The sequence below is a fragment of the Natator depressus genome, chromosome 6 (assembly GCF_965152275.1).
Source record: "Natator depressus isolate rNatDep1 chromosome 6, rNatDep2.hap1, whole genome shotgun sequence".
Classification (NCBI taxonomy): Eukaryota; Metazoa; Chordata; order Testudines; family Cheloniidae; genus Natator; species Natator depressus.
In genome coordinates, this window is record NC_134239.1 from 49,806,337 (window position 1) to 49,825,010 (window position 18,674).

The 18,674-nt window shown below is 42.9% G+C and overlaps 1 protein-coding gene across 4 annotated transcripts in view; it reads right to left on the bottom strand.

The window, feature by feature from the left end:
• SHANK2 (SH3 and multiple ankyrin repeat domains 2) overlaps window positions 1–18,674 on the bottom strand; it is a 615,311-nt gene that overhangs the window by 306,022 nt on the left and 290,615 nt on the right. For all 4 annotated transcript variants that reach the window (XM_074955235.1, XM_074955234.1, XM_074955236.1 and 1 more), the window contains one exon: window positions 2,867–2,980. In XM_074955235.1, coding sequence (XP_074811336.1) covers window positions 2,867–2,980 — 114 coding nt within the window. The remainder of the gene's footprint in view (window positions 1–2,866; window positions 2,981–18,674) is intronic.

Here is an 18,674-nt window from a genome sequence, read left to right on the forward strand (position 1 = left end):
GAGTTAGGCACCCTAAATCTGGGCTGGAGAGAGGCACCTGTCTTTGCTCAGGATTCATAGCTATGAGCCCTCTCTTGGAGTTAGGTGCCTAAAATCAGGTCAATCCTTTCTCAAGAGAAGTGGTGGTGATGGTACTACCACTGCCCTTATACTCTATAGATAAGGATAAGATTTTGTCATGGAAGTCACAGATTCCATGCCTTTCAGAGACCTCTGTGGCAGCTTCAGCCCTGGTAGTGGCAGGACTGTAGATATCAGCCAGCAGGGGCCCCAAGCCACCGGATACCACTGGCCCTGGGGTCCCCGCAGCTCTCGGGCTATGGCAGCAGCGGGTGCTGAAGCCCTCCCGCCTCCACAGTGGGGCTTGGGCTCTTATTCTCCCCCCCAGGCCACCCTACCCTACCCTACCCTACCCGTGGGTCTTGGACTTCAGTTCTCTCCCTATCAGTCCCCCCCCCACACACATTATTTTTAGTAAAAGTCACAGACAGGTTGTGGGCTTCTGTAAATTTTTGTTTATTGCCCACAACCTGTCAGTTATTTCTACTAAAAATAACCAAGACAAAATCTTAACCTTACTTATAGCTCCATGGCTAGAGCAATCACCCCAGATGTGAGAGACCCAGGTTCAAATCCCCACTCTGCCTGATTTGGAGCAGGGATTAGAACCCAGATTACTTATCTCCCCAGTGACTACCCTAGGCAATAGGGTATTCTGGCATCAATCTTTCCTGTTCAATCTTTTGCATTTTGTACAAAATATTTAAATATTAATTGGAGCAGGAACTAGAACCTGCAAGCCACTGTGCTTTAAAGTCATTCCTACTCACACTCACTCTCTGGCTCAATGAATATTTAAGTATTCACACTGAAGCCTTCGGAGGAGGGTGGGCTTCAGAGCCCATTTTAAAGTGCTGTCTACACAACTATTTTTAGAGTGCTAGTACAAGCCTGCTTGCCCAACTCTATCAGGACTGCCCGGCGGGGGGATGGCGCAAGTGGGGCAATTTGCCCCAGGCCCTGGGCCCCACAACAGCCCCCACGAGAGTTTTCAGGGGCACTTTGGCGGCGGGGGGGGGGGGGGTCCTTCAGTGCCGCTGAACACACCCAGAGTGAAGGACCCGCCGCCACTTCTTCCGCTCCGGGTCTTCAGCGGCAATTCGGCGGCAGGGGTCCTTCCGCTCCATGTCTTTGGCGAAGTGCCCTGAAGACCCGGAGCGGAAGGACCCCCGCTGCCGAAGACCCCAGGCCCCCTGAATCCCCTGGGCATCCCTGACCTCTATCATCCCAGGCTGGGAGCTTCACTGCTGCAGGCTGTGTAGACATACCCTAACTCCTATCCCTGATTCCTCATCCCACCACTTCCTTTACATAGTAAAATAATCAAATCCTACAACACCCCAAGTTTTTCAGCATTCATTAATTCTTTAACAGTCTGGCTCAGCGTTTCCTTCTCAAGCCTATTCTGTCTACACAAAGGTCATACTTGAACACAAATTATGCATGGGCAGACTATAATCATCTGTGAAATACTGATACTTTTTGCATGAATGCCAGTACAAAAATTATATTGTAATGTCTTTCTATCCTCAAGAAGTTCTTAATTCACATATCAATCATCTAACTCACCTTAATAGCTCATTTAGACCATTCCATTGTATCCAGTCCATACTTCTAGATATCATTAATATACTCTGGAAGTTGTTATAGTTCACAGTGAGTTCTCAGTCTGAATATATGAGCATGTCCACATTCCCTTAAAAATAGGGAAAGTAGCTATGGTGCATTAGGTGCATTATTCTTTAAATAAATATTGTAGCCAATTTATTTTTGATTCATGAATGCTGTAATACCTGGAACCATAAACTGTGGTTAAATAAAACTGTCTTTGCTTTATTTATGGCACAGCCACATAGTAATGGAGAACTCAGCTCTCTGTGCCATGGTTAATAGCAGTACAGCAACACTTTTAAGTGGCCTTTGTGCTATGTACGTGGAGTATACCTTACAGACATTCAAAAGAGTATCATTTTTCAAAAGCTGCAGTTGAACACAGTAACAAATGTATTACAGTTCTCATCCTGCACTGAGATTACCATGGGCACAGGTCTGCCCATGCAAAGCTCATTGCAGAATCTGCACCTAAATGTGTTCGTTTCTTGCCAAACATCATTGCATATAATAATAATACTGGTTTTAATTTTCAAAAACATTATCCAGCATTTGAAACCTGCAAACTACTAATTTTTTTTTTAGATTACTGTATTTAAAAAAATATAGTACTCACTCCACCTATCCCTAGATTTTTTTAGTTCTAACACTAACTCTTTGCAAACTAGGGTTTATGAAGAAGATCTTTTAGACCCTTAATTATAACTGCATCCTCAAAAATTTATGAAAGGCTCAAAGTAGTGAACAGATTTTTTTATTATTATAATAAATGGCATTTTAACACATATTTTGTCACTATCCCAATTTGGGAGGCCAACAGTCAAATTTTCTTCATGTGCTTAATCAACCAGTGAGATACTTTTCACACACTATTAGAAAATAAAACTACAACATAGTGCCTTAAAAAATGTCTATAGTCATTTTCTCCCGGAGAGCTATACCAGTACTTTACAGTAGAGTGCTTTCTGAAAAAGATTGTTTGGCTTGGACAAAGACCAGGAAAGTTTGATCAATAAATACATCTTCACTGATCTTTATTTTTTTTCAATCCAGTGCTCAGCCTTATTTAATACTTCAATTTCCAGTGTTGCACAATAAGGCCATGTAATATATTCTAATTTAGGCCACCTCAGTGCTCAACTAGACACATTTCATTTGTTACTGTGCAAATTATTGTTGAATTGTATCCACTTACCTGGTTTGCTTTCGTTTGGTTTACACTGCACTTCCTCAACACAGTCTGCGGGAAACCATCCAACAAGTCCTCGGGTGCTGCCTTCCCAGAATCCACCTTCACCAATGCTTAAAACTAAATACAAAAGAGAAAGACAAATGGAACATTAACTTTTTCACCACTTTTCCTCTGGAATAAACTTAAATTCTAAGATTATTTAGACAATGGCACACCCATGAAAATGAACATAGCACAATAAGCCAATTTCTGCTTCCCAAAACATCTGCACAGAATCACCTGCATAGGTGATTCTCAGGTATTACTACTGGGGATGGAAGCAGGGAGCCTACTGTTGAAACAGAGCTCAAGGTGCACATATGACTCCCTAGGCCCCACCATGATCCTTTAAATATACTACTGTATTTCTGCAATACTGATGTTATAAATCATAAATCTCAGCAACAGGAAAGAATGAGAACTGAAGATGCTAAACCAATAACAGGCTCAGATTCTTGGTAAACTGAAGAACTTGATAAACTGGTAAACTGGGTCTCAGAATTTATTTTTTTAATTACTCATAAATGTTATACTTCCTAAGGAAAAAGGAGATAGTATTTACATTATATAGTAATGAGTTCTTTAAGATGCATAGTCTCTATGGATGCACCACATCAGGATGGTCTCTTGATTGGAGATTTTTGTCAGCAGTGTCCACAGGTCCACACCTGTGCCCTACACATTCCTGAGCTCCAGTGTGAGGGTAAATAGGGAAGGGCAAACTTGCTGCTACTCCAGTTCCTTCTGAACCTTAAATTCCAGAGTCAAAGATCCCAAAGCAAAGGGGAAGGAGAGCGGGTAGTGGAGCACCCTTAAGGACAACACACCTCAAAGAACGCCAGTTACTGTACAAGGAAAGTAAACTCTCCTTCTTTGAGTAATTGTCCCTATGGGTGCTCCACGTTAGGAGATTTCCGAGCAGTACCTCAAATACAGACGAGGGTGTTGAGGAAATTAATTCAGTGCAGCCTTGCCAATGTTCAAGATAGGTACACTCTTGGATAAAACTATGGAGCTAAGTTAAGTGGTGAAGTGGCCATTTGTACTAGGTGGGTGACAACCCACCAAAGGTCTCATAATTGCCAGGATGCATCCCGACATCCCATTTTGATACACTTTTGGAGGACACTGGATGCCTTTTCATTCTTTCCACAAAATAATTAGTCTGGGAGAAGCCCTAAAGGGTTTAGTCCTACCAAGGTAGAATCAGAGTATGGAGACTGGCTTCCTCTCCTAAGAAGTTTGGGGTAAAAAATTGGTAGTTGAATGTCCTGACTGATTTGGAAATCTGATAAGATCTTAGGTAGGAAGTGAGAATGGGGATGTAAAGTCACCTCAACCCAGTAGAACACCATGTATGGTGAATCAGCCATTAGCATTCCTAGTTCTCCTACCCATCTGGCCGAAGTGATGGTTATGCGGAATGAGGTTTTGAAGCACAAATGAAGAAAGTAACAGGTCCCCAAAAAGTTCCTCGAGGCACTGAGGACTAAGCTGAGGTCCCCAAGTGGAGCAGGTTCTTTGAGATGTGGAAACAGGTTGAATAGAATGAATCTTGCAGCAGTAGGGTGAGTGACAACTCACCCTCAATCGGACAGTGGAACACTGTAATGGCAGCTAAGTGAACCTTAACTGAAGTCAGTGATAGAACCATGATTTTTAAATGTAGCATGTAATTGAAAATATGTGTGAGGAGAGACTCAAGAGGAGATTATGGATCATTGGACAAATCAGCCTCAGAAGCTATTCCACTTCTCTAGGCGAGTTTTCCTTGTGGCAGGTTTTCAGCTTTCCAGCAGCATTATTTGGACCTCTAGACACCAATCTCCTTCTATGTCAGAGTGTTGTCAAGGAGCCAGCCCTTTAGGTGGAGAGACAAGATGTTGGGGTGAGTCTTGGTACCGGATTCCTGGGTCAGGAGGCCTGCTGTCAGAGGAAGGCAAAGAGCCCATCGCAGGAATTTGTTGGCCAAACCTATGTTGGCCATGACAGTGTTCTAAGGATGGACACTCATCTCTCATTTCAGCTTGTTCAGGAACTTAAGGAGCAATGGCACTAGGGACTAAGCATACAGCCAGACACAAGGCCAAGAGGAGCATCTCCTAGTGACTTGGAAGCATGCCTTCCCCTCAAGCAGAAGTGCCGGCACTTTCTATTGAACAGTAACACAAAGAGATCTACCTTTGAGGAGCCCCTGGTGAGACAAATTTCCTGAAATACTTCGTTGTTCAGATGCCAGACGTGGTCTTCAAGGAAAACCCTGCTCAGGGAGTCAGCTGCAGTGTTCTGTAACCTCAGTAGGTGAACCTTTGAGATTTCTATGATGTGAGATATGCACTAATTCCACTGAGGCAAGGTGGGCATAGGGGGTATGTGTACTGCTGGGAAGGGAGACCGAGAGTGTGGAGCTACTGCTGGGGGAAGAACCAGAGGTAAGGGGCACCGCGGTCCAGGAGGGACATGGGACTGAGGCAGGCAAGATACCGGCCAGCAGAGGACTCTCTAAGAGCTGGAATTGAGCTAATTCCCGAGGCAACCAGCAGGACGTGCTGCGCTGGTGAGCGTCGAGCTGCTACATGTGCAAATGAAGGTGGACATCAGAGAAAACCTGTCCGTAGGCAAGTACTTTCTGGCAAGTGTGGAGTCCAGAGTGGCTCCAACAGATTCTATTCATTGTACAGGTGTGAAAGGAGATTGCTCTGTGCTGAGTTGGAGGCCCAGAGTGTGGAACAGGGATAGGGCCTTGTTGGTTGTGAACTATACCTTGAGAAAGGAGCAAGATCCAGTTGCTGAGACAGGGGAAGACAATTATTCCCATCTGATGAAGATGGACTGCAATGGCTGATAGGACTTTTGTCAAGATCCTCAGGTCAGTTGAAAGGGCAAAGGTCAGGACATGGATAGTGGTCTTTGCCAATGATGAATCATGGGATGTATCTGTAGAAAGGCTGCATAGCTATATGAAAATATGCATCCTGGAGGTCAAGGGCAATGAACCAGTCCCCTAGATCCCAAAATGGAATTATTGCTGCCAAGGTTACCATCCTGAACCACTGACTGTGGACAAAGATGTTTAAAATCCTGAGATCCAGAATCGGTCTCCATCCTCCTTTTCTCTTGGGAACCATAAAGTAGAACCCTTTTCCAATGAAGTACAGGAGATAATGTAACTCCTGATGTAAGAGACCCTTGTGAGAAGGGTCCCAGAAGAGGAGTGTAGAAGGGGTGTAAGAGGGAGGGATGGAGCTGAACTGGATGGAATTGAAACTACCTCTAGGTTTCATCTGTCAGAGGTGATGAGCTCCCAGGAAGGAGAAAATGGGAGAGGCAGACTCCATAATGTTGATGAAGGATGGATTGGTGCATCAAAGGATCCGGGTTGGTGTGACCCTCAACCAATGCATCAAAAACGGTCACTTAGAAGAAGCCATTGACTGATGTCACTGTGGAGGTTGGCCCCTTCTTAGGAAATCTGACCTGTTTCTGGGTGGTTCAGTCTATTTCATGGAGGTTTGGTAGTAGACAGAGGGAGACTGTTGAGCTGTTTGTGACTGACTGTATTTTCTCTTTGTTGCAGGTATATAGATGCCAAGAGATTGCAAAATTGCCCTGTCTTTGAGAGAGTGGAGGGATCAATCCGTGACAACACTGAAGAGCTTAACCTTTCAAACGGAAGATCCTCCATGGTATTCTGTACTTCCCTAGGCAGGCCAGAGAATTGTAGCCACTACACAACACAGCACTTGACTACAGCAGTTGCTATAGAACTCAAAACTCTGTCCTCTGCATCAAGTGAAGCCTGAAAGAAAGTCTAAGTGATCATCTGGGCTTCTCATCTGGTGATGAGAGCTTGAAATGTCTCCCTCCACTCTTGAGACAAGTGATCAACAAAATGAGAGAATTTCAAGTAATTTGTGAAGTCATATTTCGCCATCAAGGCCTGATAGTTAATAACTGGGAATTGTAGAGTGGCTGAAGAATAATTCTTACAACTGAGAAAGTCCAGGCACCTAAGCTCCTTGTTGGAGAGGGTTGATCTAGACCAATACTGTCCATTTCTTTTAGAATTGATGACCAAAGAGTTAAGGTTAGCCTGTTTGGAAGTAGGTGGGATGGTTGCTGGTGTTTGCCACACCGTGTTGGCTAGTGACAATAAGGCATCATTGATAGATAATGCAATCGTGACTTGAGGAGTGATCTGGAGGATGTCCAGCAAGGAATGTTGAGGTTCTTGCATGTCCTCCAAGGGAATCTGCAAGGGCTCTGCAATTCTGAATGGCCTTGAAGTCATCTGTGCAGGATGGCAAGGTGCACATAACTGCCTCATCTGGTGAGAAGGTGGATTTACTGGATGGTAGTGACTCCTCTACGCCTAGCTCTTGCTCTTCTAGAGGTTCCTCCTGAGGAAGAGGGTCAAGAACCATCAGTGGCTATTGGTCTTGAAGGGTCCTCTTACACAGCAGTACCGTTTAGAACTGTTTGCCATAGGGGACTCAAGGATTCCAGAAAGCCCATTGCGATGGGGCATAACCAAAAGGGATAGGACCCAAGGGTGCTCCTGCCAGGGCTGATGAATCAGATGTATACTGCGGGGGGTCCCATTCTCAGGATGGTATCTCAAGGGAGGAAGGCTGGAAGAGGAAGGTGATGGAATCCTGGACGGATGCAAGGAAACATCCTTTCCTATATCTAGTGAAGGAGCTACAGATGTCAGTACCAGGGGCTGAGGAGAGAGTGGTAACCACTTTGGTATTGGGGGTTGAGTCTTCATGAGATGGTGTGGTAGCACCAGAGGATAGGCTGGCTCCAAAGCGAATGTTGGTACCTACAGGAAAACTTTCAGCAGAGGGAATTCATATTTTTCCAGGATATGAAGATCTGCATGGGAGAGGAACCAGAATGATGCTGGTGACTCTGGGTACTGTTCCTTGGGATTAAGCATGTTGAGCAATACTGGGGATGGTAGTGATGAGCGATCTGTGCACTCCTTGCCATGACACTATGAAGACAGTACAGAGATGATTCAAGTCCTTGTTTTTCAATGAGTCCATGCATTTTAAAGAATCCAATTCCAGTATCAACACTGGTGACACCCAGCGTTGCTTGCTGGTAGACTTCTTGGAACTGGAAGTCTTTTTGGGTGATACCAAAGTATCAATACCACAGGAGGTACGAGTCTCAGCATTACCCACACTGAGATATGCAACCTCCTTGTTCCCTGGCTTTAAGAGTGACCTTTCCCCTCTTCTGGGCTCCTTCTCTAGGAAATAGGGCTTCTTCATATTAGAGGATTTCAAAAACTCCAAAGGCTCTCCATATGTTCTTTGCTTACCAGAGGCAAGGCTGACACAGTCACCAGAGCATTCTGAGCTGTTGACGCCAATGTCTCAGACCCTGCCAGTCTCAGGGAACACTCCATAAGTAGCAGTTTCAATCTGTTCTCCCTCAACTTTCTGGATCTGCTTTTGAAGCCAGATCAGATCTTGTACTTAGAGGGGATGTGAGACTCTCCAAAGCAGAGAAGCCAGGTGAATGTCCGTCACTGAAGGGGAAGGACATGTGGCAGGTCTGGCTGGGTGTGAAAGCCAGGATCTTTGGCACAATCCAGTAAAGTCCACAGACAGAGACCAAAGTAGGCCCCGATTGAAAATAAGGTGGGGGACACCCCCAAAAGGACAAACTGTGTACTAAAACTAAACAAAGCACACTACAATAACAAGAGAAATACAAATGAGATAAGGGATGAATGTGCTATGTAGTAGATCCTGACACTCCAGCTCAAACTGTAGGTGGCTGAGAAGGAAGTGGAGTGGCTGTAAGTTTGCCTCTCCCTATGTAGCCTGGTACTAAAACACGAAGTGCAGGGCACAGGTGCATACCCACAGACACGAATGACAAATTGAGAGTGCATTGGTATATGCACATACCTTATACAGAGCACCCGTGGGGACAATAATTTGAAGAGCACAATACTTTATTTAACGGTTAACTCCAGAGACTTGGAATCTGGGTCAAGTAATATGAATTTCATGGTGTGAGCATATAATGAATACTCGCATATCCCAAAGCTAATATACACAATGGGGGTACCTTTTGAAACACTCTGCAGATTTTCACAGTGGAAGAAAATGACAATGGGGAGTGAATGAACTTCTTCTAAGAGGAGGAAAAGATTTACTTTGCATAGATGATCATCTTGAAATTGCTCTTATCTCTTAGCAAGGATTGTGACAGAGGACTTCAGAACAACAGTATAAATACAGTACTATTATCAAACATTTAGAGTAAATGAATTACAATAATTAAAATAACTAAAATATATTTTTCCAACTCTGATGTTTAAAGAAGCTCAGATAAATCACTGTACATTTAGTACCTCTCTAAAATAAGAAGCCTGAGATATTCCAAAGAAAAAATTAATACAAGGTTGTGTAGACATTTTAAACAAAAATAGCAAAACCAATGCCAAATACTTAAAATAGACAATTTGATCTCCCTCTCACACACACAAAACTCCTTGTGAAAAATAATGAAACTTTAAAACTATAGTGCTGTTTCTGATTGCAACTGCATTTTGCAAAAGTGCAGCTCTACTGAGTTCAGAGGAGTTGAATTTCAACTTGATTTACACTGATGTAAGTGACATGAAGAATCAAGCCCATGCATGGCAGGAAATGTAGTACTTTCTTTAATACTAACAGGAATTCCAGTTGTCACACCCGAGAAGGCCAGTATAAAATTATATATGGTATTAATGTTTACCTAGATTTAAGGCAGTAATGCAATAGTAGCTATTTCTGATACTACTTATTAATGTCTATTAAAATAAAAATACTTGATAGGAAAATGTTCCTCATCTGTCAATTCTATTTCTTTTAAAGTTTAGATATATAGACCTTACAGAATGAACATTTCAAATGTCATGCTAAAAAGTAAAAAGTACAAACTTAAGCCCACAATCCAGCAACTGGATCCCCAAGCACAGAGCCCTGAATCTATATAGAGGAAGGGTGGGCAAACTTTTTGGCCCAAGGGCCACATTGGGATGCGAAACTGTATGGAGGGTTGGTTAGGGAAGGCTGTGCCCCCCAAACAGCTTGGCCCCAGCCCCCTATCCTCCCCCTGACTGCCCCCCTCAGAACCCCCGACCCATCCAACCCACCCTGCTCCTTGTCCCCTGACTACCCCCTTCCAGGATCCCCCGCCCCAAACCGCCCCCTATCCAATTCCCCCTGTTCCCCGACCCCTGACCGCCCTGAACTTCCACCCCATCCAACCGCTCCCTGTCCCCTGACTGCCCCCCAGAACCCCCCTACCCAATCCGTTTGCCACCGCTGCCCCCTTACCATGCAGCTCAGAGCGGCAGGAGCTTGCAGCCCCGCTGCCTGCGTGGCGGCGTAGCTGCAGGGGAGGAGGGACAGCAGGGGAGGGGCCGGGGGCAAGCCTCCCTGGCCAGGAACTCAAGGTCCGGGCAGGATGGTCCCACGGGCCAGATGTGGCCCGTGGGCGATAGTTTGCCCACCTCTGATATAGCGCCCTAAAGGAAACAATTAAGCATCTGTACAACTTTATATACACGAGTAGTCCTACATATACTTAAGTATTTGCAGGATCTGGGTTTAGGGCCCTCATCTGACTGAGCACCCTCAGCTCCCACTGAAGACAATGAATATGTATGAACTTTTGCTCAGGCTATATACAATATACAGTTAGAGATTGACTAAATTTCAATGCATTTTTTTAAACTTCCTAAAAGCCATAGATATTTTGTGTGCATAAACAATCCCAGGTCTGTGTTTAAAAGGGAGGGAAAGTGACAAAACCATACTCGTGTTTTAAAGATATTAACAGAAGAAACTCAGTATCACTCTGTGGACCATTTATAAAGAAAAAAACCGAACAATTTATGCTGATATATCCCACTTGCTCTTGGAAATAATTACAGCATGTGCATATAAGACATAAAAGTCTGAGGAATCTCTTCCCAGCTGTATAAAATATATTTACAATTCCTATAATAAAAAATATTCAATCTTATGTGACTAGCTCAACAGACAAGAGGCAGAGATCTCCACTTGAGCTACTACCTCTCATCTGATAAAACACCGGGGGAGATTCTGCTCTTAGTTATACTGATGAAAATCCAGAACAGTAGAGAGAACTGAGGAAATCTCCATATATAGTCAGTGTAACAAAGCAGAATCTGATTCATGGTCTTTAATCTTCATATAAAAACAGGGTGTATGTCTTTACATGTGAAGGGACAGATGAAACTTTATTAATAAGAGATACAGATATTATATTTATTTTATGATTGAGTACAAGTTACTATTGTAGATCAATTTAATTTTATTTTTTTCCAAAAAAGGTGGAAGCTAGCCTGGGATTCCAGTCAGATGGAAGAGATAATGAAATGTATGAAAATGCAGGACTCTTGTTGCAAATAATTATTTTTTGTATAGATAGTTCTGAGCACTTAATCTCAAACTGATTTCATTTTACTAACTGACAGGAAGGAGAACGTAGACTGCCAAGCAATTGAGAAAGACTGCCTCCTTCCCCTAGCTAGTATTTATTAATGTAAGTCAGGACTGTGGTACTACGCCCCCATATTCTTCATAGAGATATTGTATGATATGATTATGGCATAACTATGATGTATTTTATGCAAGATTACGCATGTGAGATATCATTGGAAAGGTTATGATTTACCGAATATAATTATCCTATTTGTATGCATGTATGATTTCTGTATCTAAAGTTAGAAATACTGTCTATGCATCTATTACAAATGTGTTTACACCTGGGGAATGCCCACTAGACAGAATGCAATCAGCCCACATGGCCGGTTGGGAAGGGAAATTACGGAAAGCAATAGGTCTTTGAAGTTGCTAATCTCCTACCTTCCAGGGAAGCCTTCCTGGGGATGCTGCAAACAGCGTCTGAGTTATGGCTGCAGGACCATGTGACCAAGTACCTGGTACTGGACTCCATGATGATATGAGTGTTTTTCCACTGACCAGGGGTGGGAATCACACTGGGAGACAAAGGATTCCCGCCATATGCAAAAACTATTTAAGAAAGGGGAGTGACATCATCATGGCTCGTTCATCATTGGCTCACCACCCAAGAAAGAAGACTGCTGGAAACACCTGAAAACAAAAAGACTGGACTAGGGGAGAAGGGCTGAGCCCAGACGAGAGGGTTGTCTGGCCTGCGAAAGAAATATCTGGAGTTTTAAGCTACAAGCAAATGCAGCGTGCCTTCAAGAATCTCTGCAATCTGCCTAATACAACATTTAGGGTGAGAATTTGCAACTTATAACCAGTTTATTTAGTATATTAAGCTTAGATTGCATGTTTGTTTTATTTGCTGGGTAATCTGCTTTGATCTCTTTCCTATCCCTTATAATCACTTAAAATCTATCGTCTGTAAGTTAATAAACTTGTTTTGTTTTATCTAAAACCAGTGTGTGTGTGGAAATCATAACCTTGAGCAGAAAGCTGTGTATATCCCTCTCCGCATTGAGGGAGGGGGCAAATTTCATGAGCTTACGCTGTACAGTTCTCTGGGCAGCGCAAGATCGTACAATTTTGGGTTTACTCTCTAGAGGGGGAGTGTACTTGAGTATTGGGCAATTCCTTAGCTGAGCCTTCCCATGCAGAGCTGATCTCAGCATCTGTATGTATAGCTGCAGCTGGATGTGCCCATACCTGTATGTGTGCTGGTAAAGTGCAGTCTGAAGCCTGAGGGAGGGCTTGGCTGGCTTGCCTCAACAATACAGTGTAAAGGGAACCCAGGCTGGTGGATCAGGCAGGCTCAGTGGCACCCTAGTCCCAACTGGTACCCCAAAAGGGGTAGGGGAGAACCCATCACAAGGACTATTACTCTGATGCTTTGAATTACATAGATCCTTCTGTTTCTACATAGAATTTATATTTTGGTTTGTTATAAGTCAGGTGGGTATTTCACACCCATAGGGAAAGTTTGACATGTTCATGCTAGTAGCAGCTGAAAATGGCTAGTCCATCCTCATCAAGGTGGAAAAAGGCATGTTTCTTTGAGTCCACAGATGAATTCAAGGTAAAGAGTGACTATTAAATGCCACAAGTAGATTTCTAAGAATCCCACTTTGGATCATCATTAAATGAACGTTTAAAGTGTTATCAACTACTAAATGAGGGGAGTTTGGCAGAACTATATGTAGGATGCTTGCTTGAAAATATGGTGTCTGTGAGAAGGAGCTAAGGTGGTAGGTAGCATATTGGGTAGAATGTATTAGTCTTTACAGTTCTGGGTATTTGGTTTTAAATGTGGTTAAGTATCACAAATAAAAATAGGTTGATTGGCTTCTTGGCCCTCCTACTACAGAAGCATGGTATCATTGGTCCCTGATCAGGAGATAGTTGGGAGTGGTGGGATAGCAAACCCAACAGTGCTTTTCATTAAACTAGAAAAAAAATTAAGTCTTCATTCTTCACTATGTTGAAACCTTTCCAAACTAGGCAGAAAACTATGTAAGGCCTTATAGACCTAGTCTCCCCAAAAGTACAAAACTCAAACTCTGCTCATCCAGGAAGCCTTATACTAAAACTTTTTCTTGGATAATCTGCCTTCCTGATTTATTACCTTTAATGGGTAATAATAAACACAGGGGTTAATTGGTTACATGGATGGAGTCCTGTTTTTTTCTTCTTGGAGCTAGATGGAATTCTAATTAATTGCGGGGTGGGTGTAGAAAAACACTCTTTTGACAGAACTTTTCAAAGTTAAGTCTTCATTTAATTTGAGTTCCAGGTGACTAATAAGCCTCACAAGAATACTCATCTGGACATAGGCAGTATGTATAATAGGCCAGGGAAGGTGTAGCCTGCCCTGGAAGAGCTGCAGCCACCAGATGCCAGTTGCAGGGTTTGCACAGAAAGTTTTCTGCTTATTATTATGCCCCATGCAGGTTTCAGGGCAGCTGAGCAGCCAGTAAGTGCTACTCAGCTTCCTGGGTTCATCAGTAATCTCCCTCCAGGGAGAACCCAGGAAGCTGAGTAGCACATACTGCCTCCTCAGCCGCCCTGGAACCTGCATGGAGCAAATAAAAAGCTCAGTTTCTTCCTAAAGAGACGAGCTTTTACCTCACAGTGCCTAAGACCCCAGAGCAGGAGAAACTCCTTTTTGCCAGTCCCTAACTCACACAACCAACTCCTTAGGTTATAATGGCAACTTCCTACTCTCCTAAGCAGACCCAAAATTCAAAGCATGAAGGAACAATCAGAATGTTCAATCTATTTTTGAATACAACTAAGTAAATAGAATGAGGCTATTAACAAGTGTTTTGGAGCATGATATTTCTCTTCATCTGAAGTTGATCCTAAGTCATAGATCTTACCTACTACATAATTAAGGTCAACACAAGTTAGTTTGACTTCGTTCTAGTTTTTCAAGTCCCATTTTCTAATTTTAGATTGTATTTTGCTCCCATCCAATCCTCTCCCTTTCCTACTTGTTACTGTCAGAAACCCTCCCTCCCTGTTGCTGGTGTTGAAGAGGATATGCCATGTAAGCAGATCCTTTTGACTATACGAAGCAGCATCAAAAAGATGTTATGGTGTTATTAGAGAGCAGTGGGACAAGTCTGGAGTGCCAGCCGGCAGGCGGTCAAGGAGCAAGTATCTTCAGCCCTGCAGACATTCAGGGGAGTTGGGAAGAAGCAAACCCAGTCTCCTCAAAGATTGCTAGGTCCCTGAGACTCCAAGACAAGGAGTAGAAATGTTTCTTGGGTGGAGGTGAGCAAATAATTGATCATTCAGTGGACAAACTGGGGGGTGGGGGAGGGGTTATTTAGAACAGAAATTGATTTTTTTCAGCTTTGCACAGAAAAAAACCAAAGTTTTGTTCACTGAAATTTTTTTGCCCAGCTCTAATCCTGAGGAAATCTGCAAGTACTTTGTCTGTTAAATCAGCCTGTCTGAGTTCTCCTGAGTTCTTATTACTGAAAAGTAGTTTTTCCCTATCTGCCATCAGGAGGGGACCACTCTTAATGGCCCCACTTTATACTAGAGACTGGGGCGGTAGATCCACTTTTATGAATTATAGAAGAGTTGCATGGTGCCTGGCAAGACAGATTCCAACAACAGAACCAAGGGCCAGTGTGGAAAAGATAAGGCAGTGAGGAAGTTCAATGGAATCGGGGAGCTCAGGAATTCTAAATTGGCCAGCTTTTTGTGAACCTTCTCTACCCAGGATCACTCTCATGGTGCTACTGTTTGCTTTGAGCCTCCGCAGGAAGTCAAATGAGGGTTACAGTTGCCTATGACTGTGTCTAGAATATATCTACAGTATATTGTAGCACAGTGATTTACATCTTATAACCAAGTACTACTGCCTTGGCCGTTCACCAGCACCAGATCACTAGACTCATACCATATATTCTGATTATAATCTTTCTGCTAAAGTGGGTAGTATGAAACCATCTGTTAAAAAACAAAAAAACACTAGCTCCAATTTTAAGTATATTGCCATAGGTTGTCCCTTGGCTGAGGCACCCTCCTGCGGCATGACAGGTGCACCCCCCCCCCTCAGTTTCCTCATGAAAGGAACAGTCTCAGATACATAGTCTTTGGCCATAATTTATTTGTGTACACTAGTGCAGTAGTTGCCTCAAAACCCTTGTAATAAAACTACTCTAAACAAACCCTCAGTAAACATAAAGGCACAACAGGATTTCCATTCCACTCTGTTGGAACAAATGCCTCCAGGTCAAGAGTCAATAGCACCACTCTGTTCCCACTTCTTTTTGCCTCTACTCCAGGGTACCACTCTCCAGGCCATCCATGAGAGACTAGTCTCATGACTCTTACCACGGCCCCAGCTCAGGTCTCCAGTAAAAGAGACCTCCCACAGTTCTACACCTGGTCACAGAATGAGTCTCCAGGACCAACCCCTTCTTCTAGGAACACAGATAAAAAAAAACTACTCCTCCACCTTCAGGGCCCTGCCTTCTTTCTGAACTCATTGGATACTATTCACATTTGTTGCCTACACTCCCCCTAAGCCTCCTTCCTAAATACTCCCAGCCATCTTACTGACCCTGAACACTGCAAAGATGAAAGAAAGGTGGTTTAAATAGCCAGCTGGTGATTCCCTTGGCATAAGGGAATGCTTGGGTGGTACAGCTTGGCTGGTTTTATACCACTAGCTTAGTTCACAAAGCTCAGTGGGTGCTTCAAAGGTCTCGGTGGGAGGGAGCTGTTAACGTTAGTACAAATTAAAGCACTCACCCCCACTCCCCTCCCACCCCGCAATAGCCATGTGTTGTTACAACTACAGCTGGGAAAATATCCGATTTTTTTGTTTACTGGCAGTTTCACAAAATGTGTGTGTGTTGGGGGGGGGGGGGAGCTGAATAAAAAAAATGACAATTTTCAGCCAATAGAAAAAAAAATCTGTTTTGGGTCAAACGAATGGACCCAGAACAGAGATTTCCCACTGGCAGCCTCCTTTATAATTTTAAGGCAAGCAGCCAAGAACACAGAAGACCTATGCTCACTTCCTCCCTCTCCCTGCTACAGAGAAGGGATTTGAACTTGAATCATCTCCTACATTGTGACCTAACCACTGGTCTATGGGATAGTCTGGGACAGGTCTCCCTCAGGGGCTCCTGCTGAAGCTGTTCCAATTGTTATAAATAATTAAATAATTGAAGCACAACTTGAACATGGGTCTTCTACCCCACCCCAGGTCAGGTCCCTAAACACCAGGTTACAGAGTCATTCTCATTCTCTGGTCCAATGACTATTTTTATTGTCATTCATAGTAGTAATTCATAATCATTCATAAAGTGTCAAATTCACAAATAGCTTTGGATCAACCAAAACTGAATTTTTCCTATGAATAAACTATTCCTCTGAAAATTTCATCCAGCTCTAGTTTCAATGTTCTGAGATATTAGTTAGCAAGGGTACAACTTTCTCTGTCATTTTCTAGTATAGTTGACTTGTGAATGAGTAAGTTAGCTTGTAACAAGTCACAATTATTCTTATCAGGGATTTCAGTTAAAGTAAAGTAAATAAAGTAAACACCTCAGGAATAGAGGTTGTTCATAACTCTGAAATGTTCATAACTCTGGTTGTTCTTTCAAAAGTTTACAACTGAACATTGAGTTAGTACAGCTTTGAAATTTTACTATGGAGAAGAAAAATGTTGCTTTCCTTTTATTTTTTTAGTAGTTTACATTTAACACAGTACTGCACGGTATTTGCCTTGTTTTGTGTGTGTGTGTCTGCTGCTGCCTGATTGTGTACTTCCGGTTCCAGATGAGGTGTGTGGTTGACTGGTCAGTTCGTAACTTTGGCGTTCGTAACTCTGAGGTTCTACTGTATTCTACTTTTAAGGTTTGCTTATCCAATAGTTTAACTCTCTGATTACTGAATTTACTCATGCAGAGTAGGAAAATTACTGTTGAAAAACAAAACAGCTTTTCTGTAGTTCTTCTCTTGTCAATATTTTATTTACTATTCTAATTTGTGCAAAAGCCCAGGACCCCAACTTTCTTTTTGTCTAGAGGTATTGTCTGTCAGTAATTTCTTCAAACCCAGTAGGGGTTCAATAATCTTTTTCTTCTCAAGCTGAGTTATAAGATGGATTTCACTATAGATGAATATGTTTGTTACATGCTTGGGTTGCCCAGTTGGCTGAGGTCACACTGAACCAGAAGTAGTTAAGCACTGATCAGAATTTCTAGTGCTAAAAACTACTGACATTCTACTTATCATATGGACCTGAATCACCACCACCACAGTACTCAAAGACTCCAAGTGAGATCAAAGCCTTATTATGGTAGGTGCTGTATAAACACAGCTGGAGACAGTCACTGTCCAGAAGAACTTGCAATCTATATCAGAGGAGACAAACAAAAAACAAAACAAGTGCTGGAGCATATTTGAGCTATTTAAGGGCATTCCATGCCTGGGGCCTGACTGCAAGGTGCTGAACACTATGAACTCCAGCTGAAGCCAATGGGAGCTCAGAGTACTCAGCACCTTGCAGGATTAGAAAAGAATGTATAGCCCATACACTTTTGCTGATTTTTAAAATGTAGCTGTGTCATAAACATACAGCTAAGGGTAGCATAAAATCCCTCCTTTACCTGTAAGGGGTTAAGAAGCTCAAATAACCTGGTTGGCACCTGACCAAAAGGACCAGTAAGGGAAGAAGATCCTTTCAAATCTGTGGGGGGAAGTTTTGTTTGTGTGGTCTTTTGTTGTTCTCTCTGGGACAGAGAGAGACCAGGGCAGGGAAAAAAAAAACTATCCTAAAACCCTACCTGAAATAAGCATCTAGATTAAAAAAATTGTAAGTAAAGCAAAGAAATGCGTTAGATTATCTTTTGTTTTAGCTTGTGAATTTTCCCTATGCTAAGAGGGAGGTTTATTCCTGTTTTTTGTAACTTTAAAGTTTTGCCTAGAGGGGAATCCGGGATATTTTAAATCTTATTACTCTGTAAAATTACCTTCCATCCTGATTTTACAGAGGTGCTTCTTTTACTTTTGTCTTTATAATAAAGTTCTGTTTTTAAGAATCTGATTGGTTTTTAGTGTCCTAAAAACCCAAGGGTCTGGTCTGGTCCTATTTGGTTGGTATATGAGTCTCAAGCCCCCCCAGGAAAGGGGGTAAACGGGCTTGGGGGGATATTTTGGGGGAAACAGGAACTCCAAGTGGTCCTTTTCCTGAATCTTTGTCTAGCTCACTTGGTGGTGGCAGAAGTACCATCCAAGGA